Here is a 26,510-nt window from a genome sequence, read left to right as displayed (position 1 = left end):
AGTTCTTTTCTAAGTCTAGAGGCATCGTCTTTTAACTACTATTATATAAAAGGAAACAAGATTTGCTTCCTGTTTCTCCTTTCATATTTACAAATGGCCTGAAATATTGCAAAAGGATATTATAGGGTAAGTCAAACAAAACATGATTTTTTATCTTCTGCACAAAGATTATGAAGCGTTGAAATAAATTTCTCTTTTGGAGTTCTATTTTGGAGTTTGTCCCAGATTTAATTTCTTGGGATATTTCTGATGAAAGCAAATTGAATTTGTTGGGAGTGAAGCAAGTATGACAGATGGCCATGGTTATGATTTAGTTAAAGCATTAGAATATATTGTTGAATAAAGTTAGTGTAGCAATTAGTGTCATGCAAACCTGCCCTTGGGATATTCTTATTTTCGTGACACAAAGCACAGTGAGGTTTAGAGACAAATAGCTAGGTTGAATTATTTTGTAAAAACCTTATTCCTTTGTATCTTTCAATACACTATATCCTGATTGCAGCTTTAGAAATCTCAGGAGGCATCCATTCATTGCTATTTTCATATTCTCAGATTGGTAGAATTTTCCCTAGACATTTCTCACTCAAAGCTGATTTCTGGTAGATTTTGTTCTATTATTAGAAGAAGAAGAAAAAGGAAAAAAAGATAAGGATCAACAGAGTGCACAATCTTTTCACTCTTACTTTATCTTTGCATTATTACAATGTGTTTATCTAATTAAAAAATCTCATCAAAAGTTAATTTTAAATATTTTTATTTATTTCATCACATATTCTAAATTATATCTAAAATATTTAATCAATCATTTTTGTAAAAAATACATATTGAGTTCTGAATTTTCTCCCTCCCTCCAGGCCCTCACCACTCCTTGAAAAGGCAAGAAATTTGACATCAATTATACATGTGAAGTCACGCAAAATTTATTTCCACATTAGACATGATGTAAAAGAAAAAGCAAACAAAGTTTAACATGAACTTCAAAAAAAAGTATGCTTCAATCTGCATTCAGAATTAATTAGTTCTCTCTTTGAAGAAAGATATCACTTCTTTTTTCTCATGAGTCCTTCAGAATTGGCTTGAATCATTGTCTTGATTAGGGGAGTGAAGTCTTTCACAGTTGATCATTTTATAATATTGCTGTTACTATGTAAATTGTTCTCCTGGTTCTGCTAATTTTACTTTGTATGAGTTCATATGTCTTTTTTTTTTCTGAAACTACCATTTTGGAATTTCTTATAGCACAATAGAATTATATTACAATCATTTTCCACAACGTTTTTATCCATTTGCCATTTGAAGGGCATCTTCTCAATTTCCAAATCCTCCTATATTTGTTATCTATGTGGTCAATTATGCTAATAATTTTCCTAGTATTGAACCCACCCGGCAATACAGGTATAAATCCCACTTGGACATAGTACATGATCTTTGTGATATATTGCTTGAATCTCCTTGCTAGTATTTATTTTAAAATTGTCAAATCAATATTCATTAAGTACATAGGTCCATAGTTTATTTTCTCTGTTCACCCTATAAAAATCACATTTGTTTAATAAAATATATCGCTAGGACTCCTTTGTCTATTTAAAAAAAAATACTTAAATGGTATTGAGATTAATTGGTCTGGAGGCAGCTAGGTGGCACAGTGGATAAAGCACCTGCCCTAGATTCAGGAAGACCTGAGGTCAAATCTGGCCTCAGACACTTGACACTTGCTAGCTGTGTGACCCTGGGCAAGTCACTTAACCCTCATTGCCCTGCAAAAAAGAAAACGAAAAAGAAAAAAAAAAAAGAGATTAATTGGTCCTTAAATGTTAGGTAGAATTTACTTGTACATCCATCTGTTCTTGAAAATCTCTATCTCTATCTCTACCTCTATCTCTATTTTAGGGAACTCATTGATGTCTTATTCAGTATCTTTTTCTAAGATTGGGTTATTTAAGTATTCTATTTCTATTCTTAATATGGGCAATTTATATTTTTTATAAATATCCATCCATTTTACTTAGATGATCAATTTTACTGGCATGTATTCAGGTAAAATAAGTCCTAATAATTGTTTTAATTTTATCTTAATTGATTCTGAAATTACCCTTTTCACTTTTTTTACATAGACAATTTTGTTTACTTCTATTAGTGAATCAAATTAGTCAATGGTTTATTTTTTTCATAAAACTAGCTCCTAGTTGTTGTTGTTGTTTAAATATTGTTTCAATTTTTAAAAAATATTCTAATTGTATTGATCTTTCCTTTGATTTTCAGGATCTCAATTTTTGTGTTTAACGGGGGATTTTTAATGTGTTCTTGTTCTAGTTATTTTTTAGTTGCATACCCAATTCCTTGATCTGTTCTTTCTTTCTTTTATTGATATATACATTAAACTATTATAGCAGGGTCTTTTCCAATCAGTACCATTGTCTCATCACTGAAGTTTTCAATTCACTTTTGATCTGTGCTTCCCTAGCCCTTTATTAGATGTATTTTTATTGAATAATGGTCTGAAAAGGATGTATTTAATAGTTCTACTTTTCTGCATTTGGTTATGAGGATTTTAAAGCCTCACCAAATCTGGTGAAGGTGCCATGTACAGCTTAGACAACAGTATACTCCTTTCTATTCCCATTCAGGATTATCCAGAGATCTAGCATATCTATCTTTTCTTAGATTATATTCATTTCTTTGACTTATTTTTATTTATTTTATGGTTAGATTTGTCTAGCCCTGAGAAGGCATCGAGGTCCCCCACTAGTATAGTTTTACCCTGTTTCCTACTGTAATTAATTTAACTTCTTTAAGAATTAGTATGGTATGTCATTTGGTGCATAGATGTTTGTATTGACATTACTTCATTTTCTATGGTTCCTTTTAGCAATATATAGTTTCTCTAATTATCTTTTAATTATATCTATTTTTACTTTTGCTTGATCTGATATGCTGAATGCTCTTTTGACCTTTCTTTTTTTACTTCTGCTGATGCATAATGGATTTTGCCCCAGCCCCTTATTTTAACTTGGTATTTGTCCTTTGTTTCAAGCATTTTTTTAAAATAAAATATTTTGAGTCCTAATTTATAATATATTAACTCTTTTTGTTTTATGGATGAGTTTATCCCACTCATAATTACAGTTATTACTGGCTTTCATTTCCCTTCATCTCGTGTTCTTCTGTTTAACTTTCTCTTTTCCTTTTTATCTTAGCCCTATTCTCAAATCTGCTTTGTTTTTAACAACTACCTTCTTTTATCTTTCCTCAATCTTACCACTTCCTGTCCCCTCTATCTTGTCTCTTTCCCCTCCTACTTCTCTGTTGAGCAAGATGGATGTTAAAGACCAATTGTCTGTGTGTGTGTGTGTGTGTGTGTGTGTGTGTGTGTGTGTGTGTGTGTATCCCTCTTTCAACCAACTTATATTTGAATGAGGTTTCCTTTGAGGCTTTGCTTATAACTGTTTTTATTCCATTATCTTCTCTTGAGTTTGTGTCTTGATCTTCCCTGGTACTCTAGTAACTTTTTATGATCAAGTTCTTTTTGTTGTTGTCTGCTCATTTTCCCACACTATTTCTTTTTTTTTTTTTTAATAATTTTTTTTTTTTTGCAGGCAACGGGGGTTAAGTGACTTGCCCAGGGTCACACAGCTAGTAAGTGTCAAGTGTCTGAGGCCAGATTTGAACTCAGGTACTCCTGAATCCAGGGCCGGTGCTTAACCACTGTGCCATCTAGCTGCCCCCCCCCCCCACCACTATTTCTTGATCTGAAACATTGTGTTGTCAGGCTCTGTTCCTGGTATGGGTGGGGGGAAGGGCACTGTTTTAAGCTTCAGGCTTGGGGTTAGGAAATTTTTGGTGCTTTGGTGGTGTGATCTGGGGAGACTAATGGTCAGGATTCTTTTGATCTGCATTCTTGTCCTTACCTATGAAGGGTTCCATATCCCTTGGGACTGTAATTTATAGTGCAACTAAAGTCCCTTGAGCTCTTTGGGCTGGATGTGATACTGCCCCTTAGGGCTTTCACTCCAGCTTTACTGAAAGTGCTATTCTTCACACTTGAGAAATTACCCAAAAGTGAGTATGAGTAATAGAGTTGTCAAATAGTTGCTCATCAGGTCTCTGACTCCCTCTTGACCAAAAATGTTCCTCTTTGTCCATGAACTATGACCCAGAAGTATTTATAAGCAATGGAGTTTCAAACAGTGTCTGTGCCTGTGTCCAGTGCTAGCACCAGAGTCCTTTCTAATCTCTTTTTTAATGTTTGATAGGTTTCCTTACCATTTCCTGCTCAGGAACTTCAAAAGCAGCTTTTGTTTCTGTCACCACTATCTTATCCCACCTACTCATGTTTCAGCCATGTAGGAACTGGCTTAACCTGTATAAGTCAATTCATTTAAATTTAATGAATAATAGTGAAAAAAGTTGTTGTTGCTCTTGCCAAAGTTGACCTCTACATAAAAAAAATGTTTTTTGTGAAAACTCCCAAAAGGACATTCTGAATCTATAAATGATGATGGTAAATTATAAGTAATTATCAATAAAGAGTGCCATAATTTATGACAGCAATGTTACAGATGCCAAATTATCAATCATATTTATGTCAAAACAAATTACAAAAGCAACAATCACTAGGATGCTAGAAAGGTACAGAAAATATCATATATCTAGAGCTGGAAGGTACTCTTGAGGTTATCTTTTCTCATTTCCTTAATATATAATGTAAAGAAGGAGATGTCCAGAGAAATGATTAAACATATAGAAAACTGATGATTCTGATAGAATCAATGACTCACAGCTAGTAAGTGTTAAAGCCAAGATTTATACTTGTATCTTGTAATCCTAAATTGAATGTTCTGTCTACTATCTGACACTTCTATTTATTAATGCCTTATTAATCCCTGTTCATCACTTAAGTGCGATAAATCCAAATAACATATTTACTCTCATTGATTAACCAGGAAGTATTTATTAACCACACACACTATTAGATACTTGAGATAACATGATAAAAATCAATGAATGTCTGCCTGACCTCCAGGTGCTTAAGTTCTAAAAAAGAAATAAGATAACCAGAAATGGTATTTAAAACTCACTTAAAAATAATTACAAGGAGGGGCAGCTAGGTGGCACAGTGGATAGAGCACCGGCCCTGGAGTCAGGAAGACCTGAGTTCAAATAGGGCCTCAGACACTTAACACTTACTAGCTGTGTGACCCTGGGCAAGTCACATAATCCCAATTGCCTCACCAAAACCAAACAAACAAGACAAAAATAAATACAAGGTGTTCTTAGGGGATGGCACTAACAGAAAAAATAAGAAAAGCTTAATGTAGAAGGTAGTACTTGAGTAGAATTTTTGAGAAAAAAGGATTTTATGAGGCAACAATGAGAAAGGAATGTATTCTAAATATTCAGGATAGCCAAGGCAAAGATTCAGAGAAGGAAAATGGAGTGTTATATGTGAGGAACAGCAAGAAGGTCAGTGTGGACCATAAGAAGGAGGGGAATTTCATTCATATATATATATGGGTGTGGGTGTGGGTGTGGGTGGGTGGATGTATGTGCATGTGTGTATATATATATATATATATATATATAATTTTATGTATATATGTCTATATAAATGTATATATGTGTATGTATATATGATGTGTATATATGTGCCTATAAATGTATATATAATGTGTATGTGTATATACATATATAATGTGTGTGTATATATACATATATATACACACATATATACATATACATATACATACATATATATATATATATATATATATATATATATATATATAATATCTGGAAATGTAGATTGTGAAGGGTTTTAAAAACCAAGTAGAGGCATTTCTATTTGACCCTAGCAGCAACAGGGACCCACTTGGACTATATTCAACAGGGGAATGACATAGTCAGTTAGAAAAATCACTTTAGCAATTGTTCAGAAGAAAGATTGGAATAGGAGTAGAGACTTGAGGCAGAAAGCCTAAAAAAGTGGTCATCATGTAATTCAAGAAAAAAAAACAGAGATGAAAGAAATATTGTGGGGTTAGATATTACATATTTTGGCAACTGATTACCTAAATGATGTGAGGGAGAGGGAGGAGCCAAGAGTAAAGTAAAAGTTACAAACTTGCAATACTGGGAAAAATAATTATTCACTGGACAGGAATAGGAAAGTTTTGAAGGAGTAGACTTTAGGGATAAGAGAATGAGTTCTCTTTGGAGCATGTTTAGTTTAAGATGCCTACAGGACATCCAAAAAATATAGGCAATTAGGTAGGGGTGACTGGAGTTTAGAAGAAAGAAACTAGGATGATGATAATAAAATTAACATGAATTTATGAGGTAACCACATGAGAATAAAGGGAATAAAAGTGGACCAAGCATCTCAGGCTGTTCCACAGTTGGAGACAGGGTTAATGCTACAGATAGTGAATTAGGAAATGAGATAGTGAAGAAGTAGTTGGTGGATAGTAGAACCAGGAGATAAACGTATCATAAAAGCTCAGAGAGCTGAGGAGAGAGTGGTCTACAGTGATAAATGCTACAGAGAGGTCCAGAAAGAAAGAGATTGAAAAAACAGTCATCAACTTTGGCCATTAAAAGATCATCAATAACTTTGATTTCAGTTGCATATTTGGATCAGATTCAATTGCAAGGAAGATCAGAATCCTAAATGCAAAGTATTGAGAAGTAGAAAGATAATATTGTCCTTGAGAGAAATAAATCAATTTCAAATATGATAACTTTTCACTTTCAAGTTTTATGGGACTTTAATCCCTTAATATAAATAAGGGGATACACACACACACACACACACACACATGTAAATGTTGAGAAGAAATACTTTTCAGATAAGAAAAAAACTGCAATTGTATCACCAAAGAATTTAAAAATGCTTTTGCTGAACACCATGTTCTTACCAAGCAACAAGTCCTGTACAAGAGGTTTCTGGATCACATTCTATCAATCCCAAATCATCTTCCATAAAAAAAAAAAAACACCAACCAAACAAACAACCCCCCTCTTTTGTTAAGCATCTATTATGTGCAAGGAAGTAGGATAAGCTCTAAGGAAGATGCCAAGATAGATAATAAATGATGATTACCCTCGAGGAGTTTAAAACCTAGTTGTTCAGGCTTTAATTTTTTTCAAGCATTTCACATTTTTCTGAAAAATAGATGAGATAAAAACTAAAATGTCTATTGTAAAAAAATTAAAAACGTTTATTGCATCAAATAATTGAAAGATACTGAATGTTTCATATTCTTTGACTAAACATATGAGCTGGATAAAGCACCACATAGCTTATTTGCATATGTGATGAGAAAGGGGCACATCTTTTCCCAAGGGTGCTTGCTATTTTTCATTAGCTACAGACATAATGTGATACTTGGAATGGTTAAGCCTTATAAGCATGTAGAAAAATAACTTGAGGATGGAATCAAAAACCTTTCTCTTCGCCAACAAAACACAATAAAAGGAATGGGGTCCAAACAACTTTTGATATTAAACATAATCTATGACTGCTGGATGTGATGCTAGCTTTGTGGTGGTACATAGTAGGTACTAAATAAATTTTTGAGGATTGATTAATTCCCTCAACTCTTGTTACTATGAAAGGAAGATGGGGAACTATTTAAAAATGTCTCACCCAACATCTATTATTTAGTCTGCCACATCCTATTCCAGTTAAGTCAACATGCATTTTTAAAAAGTATGAACTATGTTTCTTTCAGGCGCTGTGTGAAGCACTAGTAATATAAAGAAAGACAAAAACAGTCTTTTTCTACAAGAATCTCATCTTGCAGTGTCAGAGACAACATGTAAGTTGTTTATAAATTCTTTTTTATATTTATTTATTATTTATAAGTTCTCTCTCTCACTCACTTGCTCTCATAAATCTATCTTATATATATATATATATATATATATATATATGTCTATCTCTCTATCTAGACAAAATCCAATGTAATCTAAGAAGGCAGGTTCTAGTTTGGAGAAGGATCTGGGAAGACTTCTTGCAGATGGTGGAATTTTAGTTAAAGTTTGAAAGAAGCAAGGGAACATAGGATGTGATATAAGCCAGTGAAAACAGGGTAGAAAAGGAGAAAATAATTCTTTTCTCTTATAGTAACAGTTTTTCTGTGTCCACCAAAAAATAAGTACAAAGATTTTGTTGCATTCTACAGCCCAGTTTATATGCTTAATACATATTAGTATGAATGCTGGAATAAAATCTAAACTTTTTGTCAGCTATTCACTGGTTTTACAAAGACACAAAAATTCAAGGACACTAAGGTTTAAGGATATCCATAACTAAGACCATACAAATCTCAAAAACTGAAAAAAAGAAGTTAGTACTTTTGGAATATTTTATACCCTTTAGTATATGAATAAGGTCTTCTGGGTTCCATATCATTTTTAATGATTTTGATTTTTATCTTAGTGAAATTGAAGAGAAATTTAAGATAAGGATCCCACGTAAAGAAATTACCTCAGATGGCTTTTCTTTGTGGATCAGTAGGATACTGACACTGAGACTAACAGCCTAGAGTTGTTATTTTTTTTTCTAAGATGAAAGTGACTAACCTTGAAGTCCTCCTGTTGGTCTGCTATCCTCGTCTCAGGAGCTCTGTCTTGTGGGAGAAGGTAGAACAGGGCAGGGGACAGGGACAGGCATATTAAAATTTTTAAAAGGGGGTTTGCATGTAGAAATAGGCTAGCTTGGGTAAGCTAGCTTTATCATGTTTGTCTATGTTTGTGTAAGGAGATGAGGTATTAGGAATAGGTGGAGTAATGGAGAGACAAAAGAATAAAAAAGGAGGCATTGGAGAAAAAAGAAAAATAATCAAAGTCTAACTATATTTATATTTTCACTGGAGTGCAGGGCTGTATTACTCCTACAAAGTGTTTGTAAAGGTATTTTATAATTTTGTTCTTTACCTTATTTATAATTTCAGAACTAAGATAAGTAATAAACATACATTGAATTGAATTAATCACATTAGCAGTAATGCATTGAATTCTGAATAAGTGAGGTTTAAATTCTAGCTCTGCCACTTACTACTTATGTGACCTTGGCTGGGCCCCATGCCTATACTTCATTACTTCTTCACTTTGCAAGCTGGATCCATTCTACATCATTCCATTCTAGAGAAATTGCTTTGTTTGAGATTACCGATGTACTCCACTCCCCTATCATTTTCACTTATTAGAGCAGTGTCTATATTTGGAATGCAGTCTGAATTTGGATGGGACAAATGCATCTTTATCTTTTGTAACTTGTAACTGAAATTTAGCATTTCTCTATTTAAAAGTACATATTTCTGAGAACCAGATTATAGGCTTAACCAGATTGTCAAGAGGGTCCTTGACATGATCGACAAGATAAAGAACCTCCGATTTCAGAGAAACCTGGAAGGACTTACATGAACTGATGCTGACTGAGAGGAACAGAACCAGGAGAAGATTGTAAATAGTACCAATAAGATTGTGTAATGATAAGTTGTGACAGACTTGGCTCTTCTCAGCAGTGCAATGATATAAAACAATTTCAAAGAACTCATGATAGAAAATGTTCTCCACATCCAGAAGAACTGTGGATTCGGAATGCATGTTGAACCATACTGTTTCTACTTTTTGGCTGTTTTTTTTTTCTTTTTGAGCTTTTTCCATTGTGCTCTGATTCTTCTTTCACAATATGACTCGTGCAGAAATATATTTAATGTGATTGTACATATATAACCTCTATCAGATTGCTTTCTGTCTTGGGGAGGAGGGAGGGAAGGGAGGGAGGGAGAAAAAATTGGAACAAAAAATACTATGAAAACAAATGTTGAAAACTATCCTTACATGTAACTGGAAAATAATAAAATAGTTTTATAAATAAAAAAGATAAAGAACCTCTGATATAGTGAAAGTCCTTCATTTTACAGATGAGAAAACTGAACCATAGTGTGGCTGTTAGTTGCCTATAAGAGCTGATGTCAAAATCCAGTTTCTCTGACTGGAGATTCATTGCTCTTACATACTACACAGAAATCATATAATTACCTCACTTCTGGATCTGGGTCATAGCCTTTGCTCTACCTCCCATATTTTTATACAAACCAGAACAAACTACTTGATTGATTTTTAAATGAAAATGTAGATGAGTTAATTCTTAACTTTGATCACACAAAACTGGAAAAAGTTAATACAATGGATGATAGAATAAAAATTCAAAATGTCCTTGAAATGCCCGAATTTATTTTGAATCCAATGACAAAATTTAACATGAATGATTGTCAAATCCTACATATAGGTTCAACTGTATAAAGACCTGATAGCAATTCATGTGACAAAGATGCCCTGAAGCCTATCTATGGCCTAGGAGTCCATGTTCCCTAGGCTGAGACCTACAGGTTTTAGTTGGCAATGAATTCAATGTATGCAATAGTGCTACATGTCTGAAAAGAAAGCTAGTAGAGTCTTAGCCTACATCTAAAAAAGGGGAATCAATAATTCCACTCTTTGACATGGTGAGATGACTTCTGGCATTTGGCTAGTTCCTGATTTATAACTTCCCAACAACGTGCTATATTTTACATAGAAGTCCCCCCAAAACAGGGATCCTTAAATGTTTGCTTAACAACTTTCCTTTCAGTTGCTAAAGGTTAATAGGCATCCTTTCCCCCAAAGTCCCTCTTCCACTCAATCCATTGCTACCCAGAATAACATATTCTATCTATTCCTCATCTTCCTCCAGAGCCAGTCCAAGGTAGTCACAATTTAAACAATGTTTTAAAATATCTACCATGTGCAAGGCACTGTACTAAATACAAAGACTTCAAATCATATTGTTGTTGTCCTCATACTCTTCTATCCTTAGGATCAGAAGCAGTCTATCCTTTGGATTTATAGCTAAAGTAACAGGAGGAGGAGGGAAGGCCTTCAATGATTTTTCCAAGGATACAAAAACAAGTATTAGAGGCAGGATTGAAACCAAATTCCAAGGCCTTTTGATTCCAGAGCCAAAAATTTTGCCATTGTTCCAAGCTGTCCACTACCCAGATTAATAACATGGCCACAGGCAACTGAGAGCAGAAAGTAAGTTAGAGCATTACTGCCCAGGGTCTGAGGCAGGATTCACACTAAGCAATACACTGACTCTAAGTCTGGCACTACATCCATTGTAACACTTTGCTTCTTAAGAAATCATTATAAAAAAAAATGGAGGATTTTATGTTATACAGTCCTTACAGAGACAATAAACAAAAGAATTCATTGGAAATTGGCTTCATAGACAGGAAGTCTTTAAGACCTACTCCTGTCCCATATTGGCTGAGTGACTTTAGCCAAGGTGCTTAACCCCTCAGTGCTCTAAGCAACTATGTAACTATGAATCGCAGAGCAGGGCCTTATCTGAATTGGTAGATCCTCACTTGGAGATTTTAACATCACTGAAAACAGGATCTAGTTAAAGGCCTAGTTAAGAGAAATGATATATAGAAAGTATACTGTATAAAGGAATCTTCATTCAGAATTCAAAGATCAACAAGGTAGCTGTCCTTATTAATTGTATACATTTGAGTAAATCACATCTACTTTCTGTACATAAAATTACCCATTTGTGAAGGGTTAGCACAGTATCAGGTCAGCTTGATAGCACAGTGGAGAGAGTACAGAGTCTGGAGTCAGGAAGACTCTTCTTGCATTTCCATCTGGCTTCAGATAATAACTAGTTGTGAGACCCTGGGCAAGTCATTTAACCCTATTTGCCTCAGTTTTCTAATTTATAAAATGAAATGGAGAAGGAAATGGCAAACCATTCTAGTATCTTTGCCAACAAAACTACAAATTGGGCCATGAAAACTTGGAAATGACTGAAAATGACAACAACAATAGCACAGTATCTGGAACATAAAAGGCATTTAGTAAATGCTAGTTAGCAAACTGATTTAAAAAGTTAGACTAGATTACGTCTAGAGTTTATTCTGAGTCTCTGTAGCCATACAGATTATCAAGACGTTGTGGCAAATATCACATAACCATTTATATACTTATTTATTGCCACTCTTTGAAACTTCAACAAACCTATTTCCATCTACCCTTGGCCTTGACTGTCCTCTTAAGACATATTTCACTGTATGCCAGATAACTACTAGGAATAGTTAACCTTAAAGAAAAAAAAAGTAGGTAACAGCATTTTGGCTCACTCAGAGTTTCATACCTGAACGCAGAGCATCTTTATGAATGCTTCCATAATCATGCCAATCTTTTCTTTTCAAACCATCTGTCCAGGTATAAAGTTGACCATCTCCTAGGCCCAATGGAAAGGTCTGTAGAAAAGCAAAAATATATAGGGCATAAAAATGAGGAATTTGTGATAAATTATCTATTTGCTGCAACTTAAAATATTCAAAATTCCGTGTTTATTAAATAAAATACTATCAGTGAACAGAATAGTAATTTATTGTTAATGAATTTGAAGTTTCAAATAGCAATATTTCCCCAAATCTACCTAATTATACACTGTCAATTCAACTGTTTCCTCCATACAGTCTAAAATATAATTTATGCTGTTTCTTAAAAAGGAAACAATATTTTACTTTTAAGGTTGTACATTCATTTGTTGTTGTTCTGCCATTTAAGTCATGTCCAATTCTCATGATCCTATTTAAGGTTTTCTTGGCAAAGTTATATTCTATTGTATATTCTACTCAGGGACTACAGGATATGACATATACACATATGGATAAATAGCAAATATATAGAAAGTAATGCAAAGTATCTTTACGAGGGTGATAGTATTCATTTCTTGGGAATAAGAAACAGCCTCAGTTATGAGGTGGAAACTGAGCTGTGCTTTGAAGAGAACTTTGAGATAGATCTAAGGAGTGAATGCATTCCCAACACAGGGGAATCACTCAAGCAAAGAGAAAGAGGTATGTAGTCATAGAGGCTAGTAGGCCTGTATGGCTCCACTGATTAATGTAAGAAGAACGACACTATAAAATAAGACTGGAACAGTGGTGGGAGCTAGATCTTTAAAATCACAAACTTATTTAAATCTTTTGTTCCTTAGAATGAAGAAACATTTATTTGTCACTCTCTATATGTCAAGGCTTGTACTAAGCACTGATGATATGAATATAAAACAAGAAACAACAAACACAAAGCCAAGACAGACTATGTTCTCAAGTTCTTATATTCCAATAAGACCAGAGCACTCATAGAGCGAAATGATAGAGAAGGATGGAGTCAAAGGGAAGGCAAATGGAGCCAGAGAGCAATAGCATGATGTGTCCTTTCCACTAGCCATGGCCACATTATACTGATTGTGAGAATCAGAGTGCTACCAGCCTGCTGAGAAAGACATGATGAGAACCAGAGCAGCTCCACCCGGAGGAGAAAGCATGTGACTAGTGTCTGGAAGTTACATTGATTTATAGAACCCTTACATCTATTCATAGAAATGCCTGTAAGTCATGTCAATCACTGTTACCAGCCAATTAGCTTGGAGCTGTGTGTAGGGACCATGCCTGGGTGTGCCCGCAGGGAGCTTCTGTCCCTTCTTTTCTATTGGAGGTTGGGATAGGAGCAGCTGCAGGTGCAGGGTAGCTAGGTTTCCTTCTGAACTCAACATGTTCTTCTCTCTTTTGCTAACTTCTAAATACTTTAATAAATGCTTAATGCCCCAAAGACTGATGCTATGGGCTTCTAATTTAAGGCAACCACACATTAGATTTTTAGACATCACAATTCGATTTTAACTTTCACATAATATTATTAGTCTTCCCAGATCAAGAGGTAGAAAGCATGGAGGGGTAGTATGGGGAAAAAAAAGTGATCTTAATTAAAAAAAAATTGATTTTTTACATACTTCTGACTACTCAATGAACAATATGATGTATTCACTGATGACAAGAAAACCAAAAGAAATTGTTCTCTCAAGGAAAATAAAAACAAAATTACCATACAATCTCACATTTTAAAAAAGTCAAGGTAAATAAAAAAGAGTATATAATTTAAACACAAATCATATTTTACCCAACTCTTCCTTCATTGTCCCAATGTATTTATTCTGTGGGAAGAGCACCTCCATCACAATTTCGGTCTTAGTGCCTTCCTTCTGAGACTACTCCAAACATATTGTGTTCTTTCCCTCATTAGACTGTGTGCTCCTCAAGAGCAAGGACTGATTGTTTTTTACCTTTCTTTGTATTTCCATCACTTTCCCCAGTGCCTGACACATAGTAGACAACTAATAAGTGCTAGTTTACTGACTCCTGATTCATTACAGTGCATAAATGGCCATTAGTTCTCTTAAGTCTACAAAAAGGAATATTGTTTCCACCATATTGTGAGTTAAAGTCTGGAGATGGGACTGATCATCTGTCATCTGAGGATCAGCCAGCTATCTTTGGAGAGGTTCAGTCCAAGGTTGGCCAGATGGTGATGAATATTTTGGCCAAAGCCATTTTCTGCAACTTCCTAAGAAGTTTTAAAGGTGTTAAAAAATCTTTGACAGTGGTTGGAGCACTAATATAAAATTAGTTTGTTGATTTATTGAGAACATGAGAAAAAGAAGGCATACAATTTTTAAATGAAGAAAACACCAAAATAACAAGGAATTTAGTTACTAATAATGGCAAAAGTAGCCTTATGTTGCTTTCCTGCCTCAGTTCTCTCCATATTCCAGTCCATCCTCCATTAAGCTGCCAAAGTGATCTTCCTAAACCACAGGCTTACCTGACACTTGATTTAATAAACTCTATTGGTTCTCTATTATTTCTAGGATGAAATATAAAATCTTCTGACTTTTGAACATCTTCAGAAGCTTCCCTTTCCTACCTTTCCAGTCTTATACTTTCCTCTCCTCTATCTATTTTAAGAACCAATGATACTTGCCTCCTTCATATTCCTAATATAAAGCATGCTATTTCCCGGTTTTATGCATTGTAACAACTGGAATGATGCCACCTGCTGGAGAGCTGCTGTGGGAGAGCTCCACCATGAGGAGAAGGCATCTGAGGGCAAGCCATGCAGCTTTTCTTTGGCATGAGGAAGTGACATTTGCTTGTGGGAGGAAGAGGGGGCACGGCTGATTCCCTCCCTCTCTTTTGCCAGGACTCTTGTGGAGAGTGGAGCAGGAGAACTGTAGCTCCCCAAGATAGATAGATGAATCCTAGGTCTTTCTCTCTCTCTTCACCAAATTCTTATTCTCCTTAATAAGTGCTTAAAAGTCTAACTCTTGCTAAAGCTTATAATTTATTGGCGACCACTCATTAGTTATTTTAGACAGACTACCTAGAATTTTAGCCCCTTACAGATGGCTGACCACGAAAAGGAAAGCTGAATCTCTGTCTTCTGATCTTCTGGTTGGGTAAGATTTGTCCTCCCCATCCCCTTAAATTGGAAAGTACTGTTAAGTATTGGCTGTTTTTGCTTTAAATTTTCAAATGGGTTTTTTCAACTCCTTAAGTACCATGCTTCTTATTTTAGTCTGTTTAATCAGACAAATGAGGGATAAGATCATGTTAGTGCTTTGTTTTTGTGAATTTTCTATTTTTATTTTTATTTTTGTTAGAAGAGCAAGCATAGTACTCACATAAGGGAATATAAATATCCCCCACTCTCCCAACCATACCTTTTCAGAGAAACCTCTGACTCCTGCATTTTTTTCAAATTCTAACACTAAGAGGTTTTCTTTTGCATGCCTGGAGGCAATGACCTAGCATCTAGAAGCCTTTATTCCTCTAGAAGAAGGGGAAGGGGAAATCAGGCCTGAGTTCAAAACCAAGCCTGATTCCCCAGATGTGCACCACATAGGAGAGGTGGTCCTGTCCCCTCCTCTGGGACCCCACATCCTCCCCCTCCTCTGGCACGACCTCCTACTTTTCCCATGGCCATGCCCCCTGATCCTCCTGCCCGGGAGCTCAGGAGATCTAATCCACCCTCCTCAGGTGCTGATCTTGAGCATGTGCAGCTTTCTCTACCTGCATTTGCAGCTTCTATTCAGTTGCTGAAGCAGTCAGCCTCAGCCCTTCCTCAGCCTGGCTGTGATTCTGACTTGGCCTGCTGTGGTTCCTCCCAAACCAACCTTGGAAAACCCTTTAAATCCCAGATATGCTCATTTGTTAATAATTTTGTTAATCTGCTTTTGTCTTTAACTAGTAACCTTATAAAGCATTTGTATTATGAAAGGACTGACAGACAATATAGAGGAGCTAAAGAAGACAAACTTAAGCTGAATAAAAATGACAACCATCATCATATTTCAAGAAGATATATTTTGCAGAAATGAACAAGTAAACAGCAAGATATTGATATGAGTTGGGGAGCTTAGATATCAGAATCAAAAGTGTTCTAAATTCACTCAGAGAAATGTCAGTTCAGAGGTTACATAAAGATTTCTATGCTATTACATCTACATTTTGAAATTAACAATATGGGTTTATTTTCATAGAGATTTTTGTGCTTTTAAGATTGTGTTTCATACTTAGCTTTAAAAAAGGGGGCATATTTGCAAAAGCTTTTTATAGTCATGTGATCAAGTTTATATTTAATAATACTCATTAATGTTAAGTTCATATTCATTTAGGTTTCCCTAGTTTGAATTTGATTGTCTTTCATTCTTCCATGTGTATTTTGTTGTATTTGTTTATCTCTATTTTAAAACAATGCAAGATGGTTTTGATTTCATAATACAATGTTAATTCTGGGAGTTTTGTGCTCCCATATTTTGAGTTGTTTGTTTTTGTTACTTTTTTCTCTCAACTGATTATTTGATCAAACTCTATAAAGCATTTCCCTGGTAAATTGGTTGCCATGGCAAGTGTGAATTGATTCTAGAAGTATTATTTTTGATAAGCATATTCAAAAAAAAGAGGTGAACATTTGTAAAAGATTTCTTTTTTCAAAAAATGTTTTCTTTAAGATTGTGTTGTGTTTTAACTTGTATTTAAATATGTTCTGATTTTTCACAAAAGTAATTGTATACTTAGTAAAAAAGGTATTATTTGAAATTACTGCATAATTGTATAATGTATTCTGAGTCAAGGTACATTCACATTTTTTGTGATCATTATTTTCCTCAATTTTTAAATACAGCATGAGTATAATTAGGCAGATGATGCAAAAAGTGATGAAACAAAGATAAAAATTACTGTAGTAATATTAAATTTTGGGGGACTGCAGTAATATTAAGTTTTAGAGAATGCTTCAACTTTTGTTTTTATTATATGTTTCATGTGTAACAACTAAGAATCTGAATTCCCTTAGACATGTTTTTAAGAACTCTTATTGTTTGATTTAATTATTGATAAAGCTATTTTAAAGTTGTTTTAAGCTCAATTTTGTAAGAAATTTTCCTAGCTTATTATCAGCATCTACACATCAACCCCTGAAAAGACTTCCATTTCATGACTACACCCAGAGGACCCCAAGAATCATCTGAGAAAAGACTTTCAAAGACTTTAAATGAACGATTTTGTTTTGTTGATTTTTATTCCCTTCTGTTGTTATGTACACCATTTGTAATATGTATTCTCTGCAGAGGCCCTCCCTCTGCAGGCCAGTGTCAAAGTGCCGGTTCATGAGGGACTGTGACTCTGGACAAAATTTCCCCTTTCTCCCTTTTCTATATTGTTATTAACATATTGTTTGTTAGCATAGGGCATTATATTCTGTTATGTTTGACTGTTTCATCAAGGAAATGTCCCATGTTTCTTGAAGAAACAAAAGGGGGGACTGTAATGATTAGAATGACACCACATGCTGAAGAGCTGCAGTGGGAGAGCTCTGCCATGACAAGAAGACGTCTGAGGGCAAGCCATGTAGCTTTTCTTTGGCGTGAGGAAGTGACATTTGCTTATGGGAGGAAGAGGGGGTGAGGCTAGTTCTCTCGCTCTCTTTCGCCAGGACTTTTGTGGAGAGCAGAGCAGGAGAACTGTAGCTCCCCAAGATAGATAGATGAATCTAGGCCTTTCTTCCTCTCTTCACCAAATTCTTAATCTCCTTAATAAATGCCTAATAGTCTAACTCTTGGGGCAGCTAGGTGGTGCAGTGGACAGAACACCGGCCCTGGAGTCAGGAATAGCTGAGTTCAAATCCAGCCTCAGATACTTAATGCTTACTAGCTGTGTGACCCTGTGCAAGTCACTTAACCCCAACTGCCTCACTAAAACAAAACAAAACAAAAGTCTAACTCTTGCTAAAGCTTATAATTTATTGTCGACCACTCATTAGATATATTAGACAGACTAGCTAGAATTTTAGACCCTTTCAGCATATAGAGGACTGGCTGTCCTCTATGCCTGGAAAACTATTCTTCTTTGCCTCTCCTAAAAACACACTGTCTTCCCACTCAATGCTGGTGCCTTCCCCTTGAGATTACCTCCAAATCATCTTGTATAGTTATTTAGATGTTGTCTCCTCCATTATAATGTGAGCTCCCTGAGGGTTGGAACAATTTTTTCTTTGCTTCCCACATCCACTTTTTGTTGTTGTTGTTTCCCCAGCACTTAACATAATTCCTGGTACTGGTTCTCAAGTAGAAATCTTAAAGAATAATTGGTACTAGTATCTAAAGGTTGAATATATGTATTGTATTGGGTTTTTTGTTTTTTTGGCAGGGCAATGAGAGTTAAATTGCTTGCCCAGGGTCACACAGCTAGTTAGTGTCAAGTGTCTAAGGCTGGATTTGAACTCAGGTCCACCTGAATCCAAGGCCAGTGCTTTATCCACTGAGCCACATAGCTGCCCCATAATATTTGTATTAAACAAATATATCTTTATGATTTGGGGGAGTCAGAAGAATCTCCATAAGCAATGGATTATTATCCTACACAAAACAAAATTTCAATTGACCAACTTACTGAGAAGCTAGGTGGTTCAGTGGATAGAGTGTTGAGTCTGTAGTCAAGAATACCTGTATCTATTTATTTGTTTGTTTGTTTTTTTTTCCAAGGCAATGAGGTTTAAGTGACTTGCCCAGGGTCATACAGCTAATAAGTGTCAAGTGTCTGAGGCTAGATTTGAACTGAGGTCCTCCTGAATCCAGGGCCAGTGCTTTATCAACTGTGCCACCTAGCTGCCCCCAACCTGTATTTAATTTAAGTAAACGTGTGCTACAAGGGAAGTTATTTAATTTCTGTGTTCCTCAGTTTCCTCAATTGTAAAATGAGAACAATAATAGCACCTAATTCTCTAGGTTATTTTGTTGTTGTTGTTTGGTTTTTTTCTTGTAAGGATTGAATGAGCTAATATTTGTTTTAGCACTTCACATAGTGTTTGGGACACAATAGGTACTTAATAAATGTTTGTTCCTTTAACTTAAGCATGCTGCTTTTGAAAAGTTTTGATGGTAAGCCACCAGATGTCAGTACTGGTAATCCCTACTAGAGTTTGCAGAAAGCCAAGCTTTGATAGGAGTAAAGCCACAAGTGCCATTCTTTATTCGATGTAATAGTGGATTGAAGGCAGCCAAGAATAAATTACTTGTTTATCAACTATGGCATATTCTGAAATGAACTTGGTGGCATAGCAGAGAATGTTTCTTTGAGTATTGGAGAGTAATTTGTATTTCAGAGCTTACTGTATATTCCTAGTAAATTAGATTTGTAGAAACTAAGTAATATGTATTGGTTAAATGAAACTGTAGTGCTAAATACTGGTTAGATTATATTAAGTAGATATTATCTGGTGCTGTCTATTGATACAAGAGAGAAAACAGCGTAATGCAGAATGAACTGGATAATTTCAGAGAAGAATCTTTTATTCCTGGGTATATACCTAGAATACTGAGGGCAAGTTGTAGCTTGTCTTCCTCTTGGAGAGGCTAATTATTCAGTTAAAATGTTAGTAAAGTTAAGCGCTTAGAGATTATAATAGCTATATGGGAAAACAAAAACAAAAACAAAAAACCCTAAATCATATACTGATTTATTGGCGGTAAAAAATACTCCTTTTAAACTACTTGCTCTTTAGCATCAAGGGGTGAAACTTTGTTATACTACTTGATTCAGAAAAGCCATCACATAACCTTTGCTATAATATATCTGGGCTAGTTTGTTTGCAAAAAGAAGTAATTGTCATACTTATAATCTGCCATCTTCACTTAACATTGTAAAATGCCCACCTTTGTAATATATCAAAAACATAAAATCTGTTCATTTGACTATCATTTCTTTTCCTCCTCTACATTAAAATATACACACATAAAACAAAAGTATTGGGTTGGATGATTTTGGAAATCATCTAGCTCTATCTATGACATAAAGGTTTTCTGATGCAGGAGACACAGCTGATATCAGTTTGCTTAGGCAGATGAAAGGCCATCTTGGTTTCTTGCTTTTATAGAATGTTAATTCGGTATCTCAAAGTGGAGAGTGGTTGGCTGTGTTTAGAGGGTCGTACATCTTAGGTTATGCAAGGGAAAGAGAAATTGATCCTTAACCCTTATTAACACCTTTACTTTCTACTGCTCATTAACTATTTATTCAGAATTAAGTATCAGTAAACAAAGCTATAGTCCACAGGCAGACAAGAATACAGAAGCGACTTTTGTCCTCTCTGTCCCTCCAATCTCATCTTTGCAGTCAAAGAAAAATGACAAAAAGAGCTTCTTTAAAAGTTTCTCGGGGCAGCTAGGTGGTGCAGTGGATAGAGCCCCGGCCCTGAAGTCAGGAGTACCTGAGTTCAAATCCAGCTTCAGACACTTAATACTTACTAGCTGTGTGACCCTGGGCAAGTCGCTTAACCCCAATTGCCTCACAAAAAACAAACAAAAAAGAACAACAACAACAAAAAGTTTCTCAAATATCATATAGTGTTAGTTATACAACTAGAATGCATACATAGTAGCATACTATCTTTCCATCTAGGATATGAGATGGTATTATTATTCCCAAAATAGTACTTTCCTTTTTAATTTCATCATATAGAAATGTTAAATTTGGGAGGATGGGATGAGAAGGAAAGAAGCCTCCAATCGCTTTCATTAGTTTTCAGTAGCACAGCTTTGGGAAAAATCTCAGGAGATCAAAATCATATCTAAAAAGTCAAATTCTCTACAGACATAAATACATTTTTTTATTCTTAGGATTCTCTCTATGGTTCCCAGGGGAAAGATTAAAGAGAACTGAAACTTAGCACAGAATTGAAAAACACGTCTCTGAAAATGTTCAAATAAGGAAAGCTCACTTAGAAAAAAAAATACTGATAGTGACCTTCAATTTTCCCTTTCGTTCTCTTTGTTCTGGATGTTGGTGGTCCCATAAACTCACAGTTCTCTGGAGTTGTTAGGTCAAGCTTTCAGAAGACATTGATTTTTACCCCCCTCCACTGGAGGGGTCTTATGCTGTGTCTTACGGGTTTCTTTTATCATTATATTAAAGAAAGAAAGAAAGAAAGAAAGAAAGAAAGAAAGAAAGAAAGGAAGGAAGGAAGGAAGGAAGGAAGGAAGGAAGGAAGGAAGGAAGGAAGGAAGGAAGGAAGGAAGGAAGGAAGGAAGGAAGGAAGGAAGGAAGGAAGGAAGAAAGAAAGAAAGAAAGAAAGAAAGAAAGAAAGAAAGAAAGAAAGAAAGAAAGAAAGAAAGAAAGAAAGAAAGAAAGAAAGAAAAAGAAAAGAAAAAAGTAACATCCTCCATCTGGACTTGAACTGTATTTCGTTAATGCAGAATCAATGGACAATGCCAAAGGAGAGCCATATAGGACAATATAATAGCTCTGTAGTGGATAAGAGGGAACTATCTTCTGGTATGCTTACCTGGCCTCCCTCCATGGAGAAAAACTCAAAATGAATCTCAATTACATTTTATTGTGCTTATGGTACTTCTAGGTGTTCTTATTGATCCAACAAAACAATTGAACAAATTGTTTGGCTTAGATCCTGAACTGCAGGTTTGGAACTTTGTGAATTCATTGATTCTCTAACAGTATCAATGTGTGGGAAATGATTGGGTCACATCTTGACTCAGCCATAATTTTCAGCCATTTTAAGATCAATTGAAATTCCCACATAATAGTTTTGACTGCAGTTATAGATGTTCAGATAATGATCATCAATAATAATCATATATTTTCTTAAAGATACCACAAATCCTCAAAGTGATTATAGTGGTCCAGTTTTCTATGTCAGTGGCAGAAACCCCCAGTTATAACCTTTCTTTATATGATTTATTTGAATTGTAAATATATATATATATGTATATATTATAGTATCATCCCTAAAATTCCATCTAATAGAAATGAATGCAAGCTGTGGTTATTACTGAATTACCAAAAAGGTGGCACAAGGAATGGTCAGGCAAGCATGTGGCCTTACTGCTACTCAAAATGTTCACCCCAATGTCTTTTCCAAATCTTTTCAGTCCTTCTAAAGTCTCTTAAGACTCTTCCTCACTGCCTTCTCATCTGAGAACATTGCCTAACATTTTACTGAAAAAAAAAAAAAAGCAAATTGAGACCATTTGTAGAGAGATCCTCTTTTTTCTTTCTCCTTGGCTCACATCAGTCTCTCCCCACAATTTCCCCCCTTTACTTGGCTCACATGAAGAAGTAGCTCTTCTCCTTACACAAGTAATCCCATTACTTCCCATTTTCTCCAGCAGTTTGCCTCTTCTATAATCCCTACTTTTACTCATGTTCAATTGTTCCCTGTATTATGATTGTTTCCCTACTACTTATCATTCAATATCTCTCCTTCCCTTTTGTGGCTAAATTTTTTAAGTAGGTACCTTAGCTTCTTTTCCCCTCTCTCTATTTCTCTACAGTCTGGCTTCCAATCTCATCATTCTATAAGAACTCTTCTCTCCAAAGTTAATAATAATTTCTTAGTGGCTAAATCTGGCCTTTTCTCCAATCTCATTCTTGTTGGCCCCTCTCTCTTGTCCTTTGAAACTACAGAATAAGCCTATTCTTGATACTTTCTTCTGCCTAGGTTTTGTGACACTACTCTCTTTTTATTCTCCTCCTTGTTATATTGTTTTTTATCATTCTCTTTGGCTAGATCATAATCTAGGTCATGGACCACTTATTGCACTCAATAAGTGCAATAAGTCCAAATCCCCAGAGGCTCTATCCTAGGCCCTCTTTTCCCTCTATACTATTTCTCTTTATGATCTTATCAGCCCCATTGAATTGGTTATCATCTTCATTCAGATAATGGCCAGATCTACTTATCTTGCCTACCTTCTCTCCTAACCTCCAGGTTTTTTTTAATTTATTTTTTTTGAGGGGCAATGAGGATTAAGTGACATACCCAGGGTCATACAGCTAGTTAGTGTCAAGTGTCTGATGTCAGATTTGAACTCAGGTCCTCCTGAATCCAGGGCCTGTGCTTTATCCTCTGTGCCACCTAGCTTTCCCCAGTTTTTTTTTTAAATTTCTCACTACCTATTGGATATCTCAAAATAGAAGTTCCATAGTCATCTTATACTCAACATATTCAAAATTGAATTCACTATTCCCCCTCCCATTTGTTTTCCTCCCTCTAATTTTCCTTTTATTGTCAAGAGCACCACCATCCCTTCTGTAACTCTAATTCTCAACCCATGTGTCCCCTTCCACTCCTCACTCTCTCTCAGTTCCCTCATATAATTTCTCCTGTTATACTTCCTTCTCTCTACTAACAGTACCACTATCCCTAATTCAATAAACTCTGTGGGCTCCCTATCATCTCTAGTTTCAAATATAAAATCCTCTATTTAGCATTCAAGGTTGTTCACAGACTGAACCTCTCCTACCTTTTCATATTTCTTACATTTTACTATCCCCCCACACACACTTCTATATCCTCTGGCCTCTTTGCTGTTCTTCCCATTAGATACTACATTTCCTGACATTGTGCTTTTTTATCTTATGTCCTCTGTATCTGGAATGCATAAAGTTTAGTTTGGTGGTCAAAGCCCTTAAAAACAAGCCCCATCCCATCCTACATTTCCCTTTTCCTTTGCCTCTCTTTGTTAAGTCATGTTTGACTCTGTGACTCCTATTTAGAGTTTTCTTGTCAAAGACCCTGGAGTGATTTGACATTTCCTTCTCTAACTCACTTTATAGATGAGGAAACTGAGGTACATGTGGTTAAGTAACTTGCCCAGGGACACACAATTCATAAGTGTCTGAGGCTAGATTTGAACTCAGGAAGATGGGTCTTCCTGACTCCAGACCCAGTACTCTGATTCACTGTACCACCTAGTACCTGCAATGCATAAACTCTGGTTTGGTGTTCAACGCCATTAAGAACAAGTCTCCATCCCACATTTCTAGTCTTCTTTCATCTTACTTCCCCACCTCCATGTATTCTGCAATCCAGTGACATTATTGTTCTATCTGGTCCACAAAACAACTCCATTTCCCAATTCCAGGAATCCCTACCCTTCCCATATGTGAAATGCTTGATTTCTGTATCTCAGTCTCCTAGCCTGGCTACTTTAAAGTCCCTACTACAATTTCACCTTCTACAAGAAGTCTTTCCCAGTCCTCCTAATTATTATGTATTCTTTTGGTTGATTATTTCCAATTTTCCCACATATGTAGTCAGTATATGTTTGGATGTTGTCTCATCCATTAGATTGTGAGCTCCTTGATAGGAGGCACTGTTGGTTTTTGTTTTTATTTTACTTTCTTTACATCCATGGTGCTTAGTACAGCATTTGGCATATAGCAGGCTCTTGACAGATTTTTTTATTGACTGATTGATTACTTAAGAAACTATAGGAAATATGTTTTATCACTGCTTGCAACTTTTAGCAAAACCCACAGTTACTTATACCAGTCAGCTAGGTGCTGCCATGGGCAGATCAATAGACTTGGAATCAGGAAAACTCATCTGCATGGGTTCAAATCCAGCATCAGACAATAACTACATGACTCTGATCAAATTGCTTAACTTTGTTTGCCTCGGTTCTTCATATGTAAAGTGATCTGGAGAAGCAAATGGCAAACCATTCCAGTATCTTTGCCAAAAACCTCCAAAATGGGCTTACAGACTTGGATATGACTGCAATGACCCAACAACAACAGCAAACAGTTCTTTATCCCTCTTTGGTTATCATGTTCAATATAATGCTATATTAGTCAGTATGGGTGGGACCATCAATAGCAGAATTTGTAAACATCCAAGGAGAGATCATACATTATGAGTTTTCCTTTCTCCATGCTATCAGTTTTCACACTGGTGAATCTTATCCCAGTTGAACATCAAGGCCTGCCAAGAAGGGGAAAACGGAAAAAAGACATTTCATAGAAGGGCTCTATGAAGATTGTGCAAAGAGGAATGGGTACTTTCTCAGTAACTGCTCTACTGAGAGGTGAAAAGCTTCTAAAACCATGAAAGAGGTGAATCATTACTATTAATCAATAAATATTTATTAGGTACCCCCTATATGCCATGCACTGTGAAATGACTTTGACAAGGAAATATACAAAAAAAGTAGAAGATATACCCTAGTGTAAAAGACATACCTTTTGCCTAGGAGAACATGGAGTCTAAATGTAGAGAAGAGGCATACATAGAGAGTGAGAGAGATTCATTCTAGTGATATCTTGTGAGAAATGCTGATATGCAAACATTAATATTTCCTGAGTAGGAGGCACAAGAGAGCTTGTTTTGCAATGTGGATGGAGTTGGCCTTATAAGGTGGGTTCAAATTCCTCCTCTGACAATATTAGCTGAGTGACTTGGGCAAAGGCATTTAACATCTCAGTGCTCTAGGAAACTTTATAAATTGCAGGATGTACTGACTTATACTGGTTGAAGTTCCTTATTCCAATGAATTCATAGGTTCAGAACCTATGCTAAACTGTAAATATTTTTGCACATTAGAAAATTGAACAGATAGTAGAATAAATTACAAATGTTTCCAACGTGTGGTATCGTAGCATATATATGCTGGTTTTACTTCCTGTTTTTCTATGCAGTTGTTTTAATTTAGGTATAAATGTTTTTTGTTTTGTTTTGTTTATTTTTGTTTGTTAGCTGGCTTTTTACCATATACTTTATGTGTACTTTTGAGTAATTGTGTTATGGGATAGAACTTCTTGCTTCTACATAGATAACAGAAATAAAATTAAGCTAATGAATAATAAATGCAACTCAAATGTTATTTTTTCTAAGCTCTCTTTCTTTACAAATATAAAGATTCATAATTTTTATAAATCTTTGTTTCTTATATGGTCCATAGGATTTTTGACAATAATCATAGGATCAAGGTAGAAATTCATATTTTCTTCCTGGTTGTGTGACCCTGGGCAAGTCACTTAACCTCAATTGCCTCACAAAAAAGTAAGTAAATAAGTAAATAAATAAATATTTTTTTCCTTCATCATTTCTTACAGCACAATTATATTACACCACTTTCCCATACTATAACTTGTTCAGTGATTCCCCAATTGATAGACGTCCCCTCAGTTTCCAATTCTGCCACTATAAAAAGTACTGCCATAAATATTTTTGCACATATAGCTCCTTTTCCTTTTTCTTTGATCTCCTTAATGTATAGACCTAGTAGGGATATTGCGGAGTCAAAGGGT

At 35.4% G+C, this 26,510-nt stretch overlaps 1 protein-coding gene across 2 annotated transcripts in view; it reads right to left on the bottom strand.

The window, feature by feature from the left end:
- Positions 1-26,510, bottom strand: part of GALNTL6 (polypeptide N-acetylgalactosaminyltransferase like 6) — a 1,532,830-nt gene that overhangs the window by 1,004,340 nt on the left and 501,980 nt on the right. For both annotated transcript variants that reach the window (XM_043972447.1, XM_043972448.1), the window contains exon 3: positions 12,206-12,314. In XM_043972447.1, coding sequence (XP_043828382.1) covers positions 12,206-12,314 — 109 coding nt within the window. The remainder of the gene's footprint in view (positions 1-12,205; positions 12,315-26,510) is intronic.

The sequence above is a fragment of the Dromiciops gliroides genome, chromosome 6, assembly GCF_019393635.1.
Source record: "Dromiciops gliroides isolate mDroGli1 chromosome 6, mDroGli1.pri, whole genome shotgun sequence".
Lineage (NCBI taxonomy): Eukaryota > Metazoa > Chordata > Mammalia > Microbiotheria > Microbiotheriidae > Dromiciops > Dromiciops gliroides.
Note: the sequence above shows the minus strand (reverse complement) of the source record. Positions and strands in the feature narration are given on the sequence as shown.